Source organism: Lolium rigidum, chromosome 2, assembly GCF_022539505.1.
Source record: "Lolium rigidum isolate FL_2022 chromosome 2, APGP_CSIRO_Lrig_0.1, whole genome shotgun sequence".
Classification (NCBI taxonomy): domain Eukaryota; kingdom Viridiplantae; phylum Streptophyta; class Magnoliopsida; order Poales; family Poaceae; genus Lolium; species Lolium rigidum.
The window spans coordinates 18,154,276-18,167,974 of NC_061509.1; the positions used below are offsets into that span (position 1 = coordinate 18,154,276).

The 13,699-nt window shown below is 44.7% G+C and overlaps 1 protein-coding gene across 1 annotated transcript; it reads left to right on the forward strand.

Annotated features, from left to right (window-relative positions):
- Positions 1-12,371: 12,371 nt before the first annotated feature.
- Positions 12,372-13,281, forward strand: LOC124689284 (probable methyltransferase At1g27930). The gene has a single exon (XM_047222838.1). It carries the CDS (start codon positions 12,418-12,420, stop codon positions 13,279-13,281), a length of 864 nt encoding a protein of 287 aa, XP_047078794.1. The 5' UTR covers positions 12,372-12,417.
- The last annotated feature ends 418 nt before the right edge of the window (positions 13,282-13,699 follow it).

Here is a 13,699-nt window from a genome sequence, read left to right on the forward strand (position 1 = left end):
TCGATGCCAAAGGGGGAGAAGTGTTCTATTAGGAATTCTCCCGGGGATTTGCATGGTTTGGGCACAAGCATATGCGTTTATCATTCCTTTATTGCTTGTGTTCCTCCTTATTTGAACTATTTGGTTTGGTTGTGTTTTGTTTCAAACTATGTGCTATGTGGTGTGAGACATTTTTAAGGTTTTCGGATTTCTATATGTTGAGATCAAGGTTTTTATATTGTGTGTGATGCTATATCTTTGTATTATATATCTCCACATGGGTATGATTTCTATCATCTTATCTCAACCTCATATATGTCTATGTCTCTCTTGTTAGAGCTCATGATTGGATATCTCTTGTGTTGAGGCACCCCGCACCTATGTGTTGTGCATTTGTATTCAAATGCAAATTACTTATATGCACACATATAGGGGGAGTGCCTCTATGTTTTGCCATCATGCTTGACTCTATAGTGATTCTCTTGCAAATCCGTGATGGCGTGTAACTCACACGTTCGTTGGGAACCCCAAGAGGAAGGTATGATGCGCACAGCAGCAAGTTTTCCCTCAGAAAGAAACCAAGGTTTATCGAACCAGGAGGAGCCAAGAAGCACGTTGAAGGTTGATGGCGGCGGGATGTAGTGCGGCGCAACACCGGAGATTCCGGCGCCAACGTGGAACCTGCACAACACAACCAAAGTACTTTGCCCCAACGAAACGAGTGAGGTTGTCAATCTCACCGGGTTGCTTTGTAACAAAGGATTAACCGTATTGTGTGGAAGATGATTGTTTGCGAGAGAAAATAGTAAAGAACAAGTATTGCGGCAGATTTGTATTTCGGTATAAAAGAATGGACCGGGGTCCACGGTTCAATAGAGGTGTCTCTCCCATAAGATAAAAGCATGTTGGGTGAACAAATTACGGTCGGGCAATTGACAAATAGAGAGGGCATAACAATGCACATACATGTCATGATAAATATAGTGAGATTTAATTGGGCATTACGACAAAGTACATAGACCGCCATCCAATTGCATCTATGCCTAAAAAGTCCACCTTCGAGGTTATCATCCGAACCCCTTCCGGTATTAAGTTGCTAAACAACGAGACAATTGCATTAAGTATGGTGCGTAATGTAATCAACAACTACATCCTTAGACATAGCATCAATGTTTTATCCCTAGTGGCAACAACACAACACAACCTTAGAACTTTACGTCAGCTGTCCCAGGTATCAATGGAGGCATGAACCCACTATCGAGCATAAATACTCCCTCTTGGAGTTAAGAGCAAAAACTTGGCCGAGCCTCTACTAATAACGGAGAGCATGCAAGATCATAAACAACACATAGGTAATAACTTGATAATTAACATAACATGGTATTCTCTATCCATCGGATCCCGACAAACACAACATATAGCATTACGGATAGATGATCTTGATCATGTTAGGCAGCTCACAAGATCCAACAATGAAGCACAATGAGGAGAAGACAACCATATAGCTACTGCTATGGACCCATAGTCCGGGGGTGAACTACTCACTCATCACTCCGGAGGCGACCATGGCGGTGAAGAGTCCTCCGGGAGATGAATCCCCTCTCCGGCGAGGGTGCGGAGGAGATCTCCGAATCCCCGAGATGGGATTGGCGGCGGCGGCGTCTGCGGAAGGTTTTCCGTATCGTGGCTCTCGGTGCTCGGGGGTTTCGCGACGGAGGCTTTAAGTAGGCGGAAGGGCAACGTGGGGGGCCACACGAGGGCCCCACGCCACAGGTCGGCGCGGCCGGGGCACAGGCCGCGCCGCCTATGGTGGCGGCGCCTCGTGGCCCCACTTCGACTCCTCTTCGGTCTTACGGAAGCTTTGTGGCAAAATAGGACCACTGGGCGTTGATTTCGTCCAATTCGAGAATATTTCGTTACTAGGATTTACGAAACCAAAAACAGCAGAAAACGACAAGCGGCTCTTCGGCATCTTGTTAATAGGTTAGTTCCGGAAAATGCACGAATATGACATAAAGTGTGCATAAAACATGTAGATATCATCAATAATGTGGCATGGAACATAAGAAATTATCGATACGTCGGAGACGTATCGGCATCCCCAAGCTTAGTTACGCTCGTCCGGCGAGGTAAAACGATAACAAAGATAATTTTTGAAGTGACATGCCATCATAATCTTGATCATACTATTTGTAAACATATGTAATGAATGCAGCGATCAAAACAATGGTAATGACATGAGTAAACAAGTGAATCATAAAGCAAAGACCTTTCATGAATAGTACTTCAAGACAAGCATCAATAAGTCTTGCATAAGAGTTAACTCATAAAGCAATAAATCAAAGTAAAGGTACTGAAGCAACACAAAGGAAGATTAAGTTTCAGAGGTTGCTTTCAACTTGTAACATGTATATCTCATGGATAATTGTCAACATAGAGTAATATAACAAGTGCAATATGCAAGTATGTAGGAATCAATGCACAGTTCACACAAGTGTTTGCTTCTTGAGGTGGAGAGAAATAGGTGAAGCTGACTCAACATAAAAGTAAAAAGAATGGTCCTTCAAAGAGGAAAGCATCGATTGCTATATTTGTGCTAGAGCTTTTATTTTGAAAACATGAAACAATTTTGTCAACGGTAGTAATAAAGCATATGAGTTATGTAAATTATATCTTACAAGTTGCAAGCCTCATGCATAGTATACTAATAGTGCCCGCACCTTGTCCTAATTAGCTTGGACTACCGGATCATCGCAATACACATGTTTTAACCAAGTGTCACAATGGGGTACCTCCATGCCGCTCTGTACAAAGGTCTAAGGAGAAAGCTCGCATTTTGGATTTCTCGCTTTTGATTATTCTCAACTTAGACATCCATACCGGGACAACATGGACAACGAGATAATGGACTCCTCTTAAATGCATAAGCATGTGGCAACAATTATTATTCTCATATGAGATTGAGGATATATGTCCAAAGCTGAAACTTCCACCATGAATCATGGCTTTAGTTAGCGGCCCAATGTTCTTCTCTAACAATATGTATGCTCCAACCATTAAGGTGGTAGATCTCTCTTACTTCGGACAAGACGGACATGCATAGCAACTCACATGATATTCAACAAAGAATAGTTGATGGCGTCCCCGAAACATGGTTATCGCACAACAAGCAACTTAATAAGAGATAAAGTGCATAAGTACATATTCAATACCACAATAGTTTTTAAGCTATTTGTCCCATGAGCTATATTTTGCAAAGGTGAATGATGGAATTTTAAAGGTAGCACTCAAGCAATTTACTTTGGAATGGCGGAGAAATACCATGTAGTAGGTAGGTATGGTGGACACAAATGGCATAGTGGTTGGCTCAAGGATTTTGGATGCATGAGAAGTATTCCCTCTCGATACAAGGTTTAAGATAGCAAGGTTATTTGAAACAAACACAAGGATGAACGGTGCAGCAAAACTCACATAAAAGACATATTGTAAACATTATAAGACTCTACACCGTCTTCCTTGTTGTTCAAAACTCAATACTAGATATTATCTAGACTCTAGAGAAACCAAATATGCAAACCAAATTAGCAAGATCTAGGTGTTTCTTCATTAATAGGTGCAAAGTATATGATGCAAGAGCTTAAACATGAGCACAAAAATTCCCAAGTATCAAATTATCCAAGACATTTTAGAGTTACTACATGTAGCATTTTCCAATTCCAACCATATAATTAACGAAGAAGAAACTTCGCCATGAATACTATGAGTAAAGCCTAAGGACATACTTGTCCATATGCTACAGCGGAGCGTGTATCTCTCCCACAAAGTGAATGCTAGGATCCATTTTATTCAAACAAAACAAAAACAAAAACAAACCGACGCTCCAAGCAAAGTGCATAAGATATGACGGAATAAAAATATAGTTTCGGGGGAGGAACTCGATAATGTTGTCGATGAAGAAGGGGATGCCTTGGGCATCCCCAAGCTTAGATGCTTGAGTCTTCTTAGAATATGCAGGGGTGAACCACCGGGGCATCCCCAAGCTTAGAGCTTTCACTCTCCTTGATCATATTGTATCATACTCCTCTCTTGATCCTTGAAAACTTCCTCCACACCAAACTCGAAACAACTCATTAGAGGGTTAGTGCACAATAAAAATTAACATGTTCATAGGTGACACAATCATTCTTAACACTTCTGGGCATTGCATAAAGCTACTGGACATTAATGGATCAAAGAAATTCATCCAACATAGCAAAAGAGGCAATGCGAAATAAAAGGCAGAATCTGTCAAAACAGAACAGTCCGTAAAGATGGATTTAATTGAGGCACCAGACTTGCTCAAATGAAAATGCCCAAATTGAATGAAAGTTGCGTACATATCTGAGGATCACTCACGTAAATTGGCTTAATTTTCTGAGTTACCTACGAGAGAATTAGACCCAGATTCGTGACAGACAAAGAAATGCTGTTTACTGCGCAGTAATCCAAATCTAGTATTTACTTTACTATCAAAGACTTTACTTGGCACAACAAAACTCAAAACTAAGATAAGGAGAGGTTGCTATAGTAGTAAACAACTTCCAAGACTCAAATATAAAATAAAAATACTGTAGTAAAAACATGGGTTGTCTCCCATAAGCGCTTTTGTTTAACGCCTTTCAGCTAGGCGCAGAAAGTGTGTATCAAGTAACATCAAGAGACGAAGCATCAACATTATAATTTGTTCTAATAATAGAATCATAAGGTAACTTCATTCTCTTTCTAGGGAAGTGTTCCATACCTTTCTTGAGAGGAAATTGATATTTAATATTACCTTCCTTCATATCAATAGTAGCACCAACGGTTCGAAGAAAAGGTCTTCCCAATATAATGGGGCAAGATGCATTGCATTCAATGTCAAAGACAACAAAATCAATGGGGACAAGGTTATTGTTAACCATAATATGAACATTATCAACTCTCCCCAAAGGTTTCTTTTTAGCATTATCAGCGAGATTAACATCCAGATAACAGTTTTTCATTGGTGGCAAGTCAAGCATATCATAGACTTTCTTAGGCATAACAGAAATACTTGCACCAAGATCACATAAAGCATTACAATTAAAATCATTGACCCTCATTTTAATGATGGGCTCCCAACCATCCTCTAGCTTTCTAGGAATAGAAGTTTCAAGTTTTATTTTCTCTTCTCTAGCTTTTATGAGAGCATTTGTAATATGTTTTGTGAAAGCCAAGTTTACGAGCGCTAGCATTGGGACTCTTAGCAAGTTTTTGTAAGAACTTTATAACTTCAGAGATGTGGCAATCATCAAAATCTAAATCATTACAATCTAAAGCAATGGGATTATCATCCCCAAGGTTGGAAAAAATTTCAGCGGTTTTATCACGAGCGGTTTCAGCGGTTTTAGCAGTTTCAGGTAATTTTGTGCGCTTTGCACTAGGAGTAGAAACATTGCCAACACCAATTATTTTACCATTAATAGTAGGAGGTGCAGCAACATGTGAATTATTAGCATTGCTAGTGGTGGTAATAGTCCAAAATTTAGCTACATTTTTCTCTTTAGCTAGTTTTTCATTTTCTTCTCTATCCCACCTAGCACGCGAGTTCAGCCATTAATCTTATATTCTCATTAATTCTAACTTGGATGGCATTTGCTGTAGTAACAATTTTATTTTCAATATCCCTATTAGGCATAACTTTCGATTTCAAAAGATCAACATCGGAGGCAAGACTATCAACCTTAGAAGCAAGAATATCAATTTTATTGAGCTTTTCCTCAACGGATTTGTTAAAGGCGGTTTGTGTACTAATAAATTCTTTAAGCATAGCTTCAAGTCCAGGGGTGTATTCCTATTATTGTTGTAAGAATTCCCATAAGAATTAGCATAACCGTTACCATTATTATAAGGATATGGCCTATAGTTATTACTAGAGTTGTTCCGATAAGCATTGTTGTTGAAATTGTTATTTTTAATGAAGTTTACATCAACATGTTCTTCTTGGGCAACCAATGAAGCTAACGGAACATTATTAGGATCAACATTAGTCCTATCATTCACAAGCATAGACATAATAGTATCAATCTTATCATTCAAGGAAGAGGATTCTTCAACAGAATTTACCTTCTTACCTTGTGGAGCTCTCTCCGTGTGCCATTCAGAGTAATTAACCATCATATCATCAAGAAGCTTTGTAGCCGCCCCCAAAGTGATGGACATAAAGGTACCTCCAGCAGCTGAATCCAATAAATTCCGCGAAGAAAAATTTAGTCCTGCATAGAAGGTTTGGATGATCATCCAAGTAGTCGAGTCCATGGGTTGGGCAATTTTTAACCAAAGATTTCATTCTTTCCCAAGCTTGAGCAACATGTTCATTATCCAATTGTTTAAAATTCATTATGCTACTCCTCAAAGATATAATTTTAGCAGGGGGATAATATCTACCAATAAAAGCATCCTTGCATTTAGTCCGAGGAATCAATACTATCCTTAGGCAGAGATAGCAACCAATCTTTAGCTCTTCCTCTTAATGAGAAAGGAAACAATTTCAATTTAATAATGTCACCATCTACATCTTTATACTTTTGCATTTCACACAATTCAACAAAATTATTGAGATGGGCAGCGGCATCATCGGAACTAACACCGAGAAAATTGCTCTCGCATAACAAGATTCGATAAAGCGAGGTTTAATTTCAAAGAATTCTGCTATAGTAGCAGGTGGAGCAATAGGTGTGCATAGGAAATCATTATTATTTGTGGTTGTGAAGTCACACAACTTAGTATTTTCAGGGGTGGCCATTTTAGCAGTAGTAAATAAAACAAACTAGCTAGATAAAATAAATGCAAGTAAACTAATTTTTTTGTGTTTTTGATATAGCAAACAAGATAGTAAATAAAGTAAAACTAGCAACTAATTTTTTTGTGTTTTAATATAATGCAGCAAACAAAGTAGTAAATAAAATAAAGCAAGACAAAAACAAAGTAAAGAGATTGGGAAGTGGAGACTCCCCTTGCGGCGTGTCTTGATCTCCCCGGCAACGGCGCCGGAAAAAGAGCTTGATGGCGTGTAACTCACACGTTCGTTGGGAACCCCAAGAGGAAGGTATGATGCGCACAGCGGCAAGTTTTCCCTCGAAAGAAACCAAGGTTTATCGAACCAGGAGGAGCCAAGAAGCACGTTGAAGGTTCATGGCGGCGGGATGTAGTGCGGCGCAACACCGGGGATTCCGGCGCCAACGTGGAACCTGCACAACACAACCAAAGTACTTTGCCCCAACGAAACGGTGAGGTTGTCAATCTCACCGGCTTTACGTAACAAAGGATTAATCGTATTGTGTGGAAGATGATTGTTTGCGAGAGAAAACGAGTAAAGAACAAGTATTGCGGCAGATTTGTATTTCGAGTATAAAAGAATGGACCGGGGTCCACAGTTCACTAGAGGTGTCTCTCCCATAAGATAAAAGCATGTTGGGTGAACAAATTACAGTCGGGCAATTGACAAATAGAGAGGGCATAACAATGCACATACACGTCATGATAAATATAGTGAGATTTAATTGGGCATTACGACAAACTACATAGACCGCCATCCAGCTGCATCTATGCCTAAAAAGTCCACCTTCGAGGTTATCATCCGAACCCCTTCCGGTATTAAGTTGCTAAACAACGAGACAATTGCATTAAGTATGGTGCGTAATGTAATCAACAACTACATCCTTAGACATAGCATCAATGTTTTATCCCTAGTGGCAACGGCACAACACAACCTTAGAACTTTCGTCACTTCGTCCCGAGTATCAATGGAGGCATGAACCCACTATCGAGCATAAATACTCCCTCTTGGAGTTAAGAGCAAAAACTTGGCCAGAGCCTCTACTAATAACGGAGAGCATGCAAGATCATAAACAACACATAGGTAATAACTTGATAATTAACATAACATGGTATTCTCTATCCATCGGATCCCGACAAACACAACATATAGCATTACGGATAGATGATCTTGATCATGTTAGGCAGCTCACAAGATCCAACAATGAAGCACAATGAGGAGAAGACAACCATATAGCTACTGCTATGGACCCATAGTCCGGGGGTGAACTACTCACTCATCACTCCGGAGGCGACCATGGCGGTGAAGAGTCCTCCGGGAGATGAATCCCCTCTCCGGCGGGGTGCGGAGGAGATCTCCGAGAATCCCCGAGATGGGATTGGCGGCGGCGGCGTCTGTGGAAGGTTTTCCGTATCGTGGCTCTCGGTACTGGGGGTTTCGCGACGGAGGCTTTAAGTAGGCGGAAGGGCAACGTGGGGGGCCACACGAGGGCCCCACGCCACAGGTCGGCGCGGCCAGGGCCTGGGCCGCGCCGCCCTATGGTGGCGGCGCCTCGTGGCCCCACTTCGACTCCTCTTCGGTCTTCTGGAAGCTTTGTGGCAAAATAGGACCACAGGCGTTGATTTCGTCCAATTCCGAGAATATTTCGTTACTAGGATTTCTGAAACCAAAAACAGCAGAAAACGACAAGCGGCTCTTCGGCATCTTGTTAATAGGTTAGTTCCGGAAAATGCACGAATATGACATAAAGTGTGCATAAAACATGTAGATATCATCAATAATGTGGCATGGAACATAAGAAATTATCGATACGTCGGAGACGTATCAATCCGTATATTGTCATCAAACACCAAAAAGGGGGAGATTGAAAGAGCGTCTCTCATATTATGTTTTGTGTGTTTGATGTCAATGTATGTGATACACTAATGTTTGTTTAAGTGGTACAAGGATTATACAGATACATATATATGTGTGATGGATGTTGTAAGTCGTGTCAAAAAGAAGCTGTAACAGGATCACCAGGCCGGATAATCCGGGCCGGATATTTCCAAAATATCCGGTCCCCAGTTTTCGGCTAAGGACTTGAGGATTTGTGGCTCAGTATACGCTGGACATGGGCCGGAGATTTGCCCGGATTTACCACAAGACCGGATATTCCGGGCCGGATATTTCCAAAATATCCGGCCCCCTCGAAATCGACTACGGACCTAAGGAAAAGCAGCTATGGACAGGGGCCGGACATTTGGCCGGATTTTCCCCGGAGCCGGATTTTCCGGGGGGGGGGGGCGGATTATCCGGCCCTTACTTAGGCCGGATTATCCGGCCCCCCGGAAGCCCCAACGGCTGGAATTTGGAAGGGGGTATTTATACCCCCCTTCTTCTACCTTGCTCCTTGCTCAATCATTGCACAAAAATCTGCCAAGTCTTCACCACCATTAGAGCCACCTCAAGAACACAAGATTTGCAAGATCTCCTTCCTCCCCCAACCAAAGCTCTTGATCTTTGGAGATTCGAAGGAGAAGACACCGATCTACATCCTCACCGAAAGGATTTACATTTCCCCCTCATTTGTTTGAGGGCTCTCTTGCTAGTGTTCCTTTTGGTTCCCTAGTTGATTGTTGTTGATGTGTTGTTGTTGTTGATTGTTGTATTGTTACAGATTTGGGAGCCTCCAATTCGGTTGTGGATGTGTGCCCCAAGAACCTTGTAAAGGCCCGGTTTCCGCCTCGAGGAAATCCCTTAGTGGAAGTGGGCTAGGCCTTCGTGGCGTTGCCCATAGGAGATCTTAGTGAAGCCTTCGTGGCTGTTGGTTTGGCTTTCGTAGCAACCACACTCCTCCAAACGTAGACGTACCTTCTTGCAAAGGAAGGGAACTACGGGAATCATCTCCGTGTCTCCGCGTGCTCCACTCTCGGTTACCTCTATCCTATTCTATCTCCTATATATTGCGTAGCTATATCTTGCTAGGCTGGTTACCTTGTCATATAGGTAAATTCACTTAGTTGCATATCTAGAGAATTTACCTTTGTGTCAAGCCTAAATTGAAAAACAACTAAAAATTGGTTAGCACCTATTCACCTCCCCCTCTAGGTGCGGCATACGATCCTTTCAGTCGTGACATCGGTATGAAGGGGCTAGAACAAATACGACTCTCTTTTGCTCCGATTATAAAGATGGTGCACACCCAGAAATGAATAACCACAAAGACGCACACACCCACACAAAGACACAACCACATAAGCACGTGCAATCCAACAAAGCGCCATGGCGGAGCGCGCATGTAAATGTAGTATAGAGTCATCCCTCCGATCAAAACTAATAGAGGCGCATTTTTTGTGATAATATTTGGTGAAGATTAGAAACAACTATATACGATTAGTTAACGATTAGTTTCAAATTATATGCTCAGTGTATCAAACAATCCACACATACACCATATACATAATTTACAAACTCTTCTTTATTGAAACATCCATACATTAGAAGATGTACACCACGACTTCGTCAATCTCAAGACCTGCCGGATCAGTTCTTCAACGCAGTCTCTTGGAGGTGCTCATAGGGGTAGGGTGTGCGTGTGCTCGTTCATAGGGGTGAGTGTGTGCGCGTATGTATGAGCGTCTTTGATTGTACTGTGTTTCGCAAAAAAAAAGATGTACACCACCATGGTTTTAAATTTCGGATTGAGACCCACCAAAATACGGATTTTACTCCAGACTTATCGCTACCACATTTCGTAAATCTAAACTATATTTAATTAAAATTAAATGTCACGTGAATTTATTCTAAATCTACTTCAAAATATTCGAGGAATATATATTTCAGGACAACCTCAGCGCCTCCAACAAAGAGAACAGAAACACGCGGGTTCAAGAGGAGAAACAACGAAAGAAGTCTACATAACCCCCTCAGGTTTGAGGTTTGGGACGTTTAACCCCCTCAGGTTTAAAGTGGAGCACATAACCCCTTCAAGTATGACTTACCGGTTAAATTACCCCCTCCAAGCGGTTTTTGAGACTAATGGCTGTTTTAGAGGGCGGTTTTGGTCCACGTGTAGGCAACGCTTTCGGGAAGCTGGCACCTGGCCGTGGTCAAGCTGCTCCGTTTGTCTCTGCTCTTTCGCTCCCCTCCTCTCTCTCCCGCGCCGCTCCGATCATCTCTCCATGATCGGCAGCTGAATCAGACGATTCGTTGGCGGTCCTCCAATCAGTGGTTCGCACTCCTTCCTCCTTAAAACAGCTACCCCTTTCGCTCTTTCTGTGGAGAGCACTCGAGGACAGACTGGAAGAGATGGGCTCGAGGACGGGTTGACTTGGATATGAAAATCGGGGGATTGGATTTGGGGATTGGACGGGTTGGTTGAAGACTTGGAGTTAGCTCGACAGCAGGTTGTTTACAGCACATTACTGCACAAGCATTAGTATTCTGGACTGGAACATTATTCTGTTTGGTTCAGCAGCTGCCCTGGACACAAGAACATTGAGCACATTACAGGCATGGGAGTGGGACATCCATAGAATACCGCATTGATCAGTACATTAGACATCCATAAAAACACCACATTGATTCAGTACATTACAGACAATACAACTTTGAATCTACTCTTCAACCTTTGATTCTTCTCTGCTCTGAACTTACACGGCATCCTCTAATTCCAAACATGAAACTGCAACTTCAGTTCTGAAATTCCCCTCTTCTTCTCTAAAATTGTAGCATACTCTCTGGACATTAGAGCAGCCTGCATCACATAGTTGTATGACATACTATATGCAGTCTTCAGTTCTAAATTTCTGTATTTTTTTGTTTCTTTTTCTTCATGGCCGGCCATCCCTGACCGTGTGAAGCCCGAGATTCAGAGGGGCAGAGGGCAGGGGCGAGAATGCGAGATTCAGCAGCTGCCCTGGAACTCCAACGAGGTGCGCCCCGTTTGCGACCCATCCAGCTTCCTCCGCCCCGACGACACCCTCCACGCCATGTGCGACATGCTCGACCCCATGACTCGGCTGCACGACTGGGATGGCGCACCGCGGTGGCTCAACGGCGAGCGTCGTCCCTGCCAGTTCGAGGTGGAGACACAGCTGCAGGTGAAGCAGCCCATGGCAGTGCTGCAACGGTGCCTCGGGGTGGCGACGGTTGCGCACGCCTGCCCAGGGCGGTGCTGCAGTGGCCCAACGAGGAGTGCATGTCCTGCTCTCTCGCCTGCCCTGCTTTGCCCTGCTCGCTCGCCTTGCATCTGCACTGCAAAGACGGAAGGAAACCTGGGGTTTAAGTGTTCCACTGTCCACGTAATTGCTTACCTGGCTTAAAACCACTATCCACGTCATCTAAAACCGCCATCATTAGCCTCAGGGGGTTAATTAGCCGGTAATTGAAACCTGAGGGGGTTATGTGTTCCACTTGAAACCTGAGGGGGTTAACCATCCCAAATATGAAACCTCGGGGGGTTATGTAGATTTCTTTCGAGAAACAACCTCCGCGCCTCCTGCAAAGAGAGCAAACCAAGTAAGCCTGTGCGCTACCAATCCCATTATCCCACTCCGCGCGCTGAACTCATTCCCAGTTAACCAAGATCCGGCCAGTTCCCGCGCCGGCGACCCACCGCAATGAAGCCCCCGAGCCGCCTCATCATCGCCGCGCTGGTCGTCACCACGTCGCTGCTGGTCCCTAGCCTCCTCAGATCGCCGCTGCCGCTGCTCCCGTGCCTGCCCGCCGTCACAGCCCCCTCAGGCACCGGGTACCAGCCGTCCGGCCTCGCCGCGCTCGCCGACGCCGCCGTCTACTACGCCACCACGCCGACGGTTCCGCAGCAGACGCGCGACGAGATATCGCTGGCCCTCGCCGTGCTCCGCCGCCGGGCGCCTGTGCGGCTGCTGGTGTTCGGCCTCGGCCACGACTCGCCGCTCTGGCACGCGCTCAACCCCGGCGGCGTCACCGTGTTCCTGGAGGAGGACCCGGAGTGGCACCGCGCCGTGAGCTCGGCGTCGCCGTTCCTGCGCTCCCACCTGGTCAGCTACCACACGCGGCTCGACCAGGCCGACCTCCTCTTCGACACCTACAGGCGGGTCCCCTCCTGCGTCCCCGGCGCCGGCGCCGATGACGAGCCCGCCGTCCGGGTAAACGACGCGTGCCCGCTGGCGCTGCACGACCTGCCGCCGGAGGTGTACGAGCACGAGTGGGACGTGCTCATGTTGGACGCCCCCAAGGGGTACTTCGCGGCGGCGCCTGGGAGGATGGCGGCGATATGGACGGCGGCGACAATGGCGCGGGCCAGGCGCGGCGAGGGCGACACCGACGTCTTCCTGCACGACGTGGACCGGAAGGTGGAGAAGATGTACGCCGAGGAGTTCCTCTGCGACCGGTTCCGGGTGGGAGGGGCCGGCCGGTTCTGGCATTTCAGCATCCCGCCGGTGTCGCGGCGGGACAACCGGACGGCGGCCGGCGGCGGTGGCGAGAGGCCGTTTTGCTGACACCTACGGACAGTGAGACGTGAGAGGTGGGCCTCAGTACATGGAAATACCTATTCGCAAATAAAACGATGTGGAAATATCAGGACTGCACGACAGACGTGGAGTCTAGAGGCTACTAATGTAATCACTGATTGATCTTTTACTGTTTTTAATCGCGAAAATGAGCGACGTGCTGTGAGCCTCTGGTACGTCGACGAATATCAAAATGCAATCGAGCCTGCGATTAGTGTGAACCAGTTGACTGTGTGTAAGTTGTCGTAGCTGATGTCATTCCACAAATTTGTGGTACTATATAAATAATTTTTATCGTGTAAATACTTTTTTGTACAGCATGAACTATTTTTTTAGTAGATATCATTTATAATTTAAGAATCTCAGTTACACCCTAACTTGCAAACTCAGCTGACGGGAGTGGTGT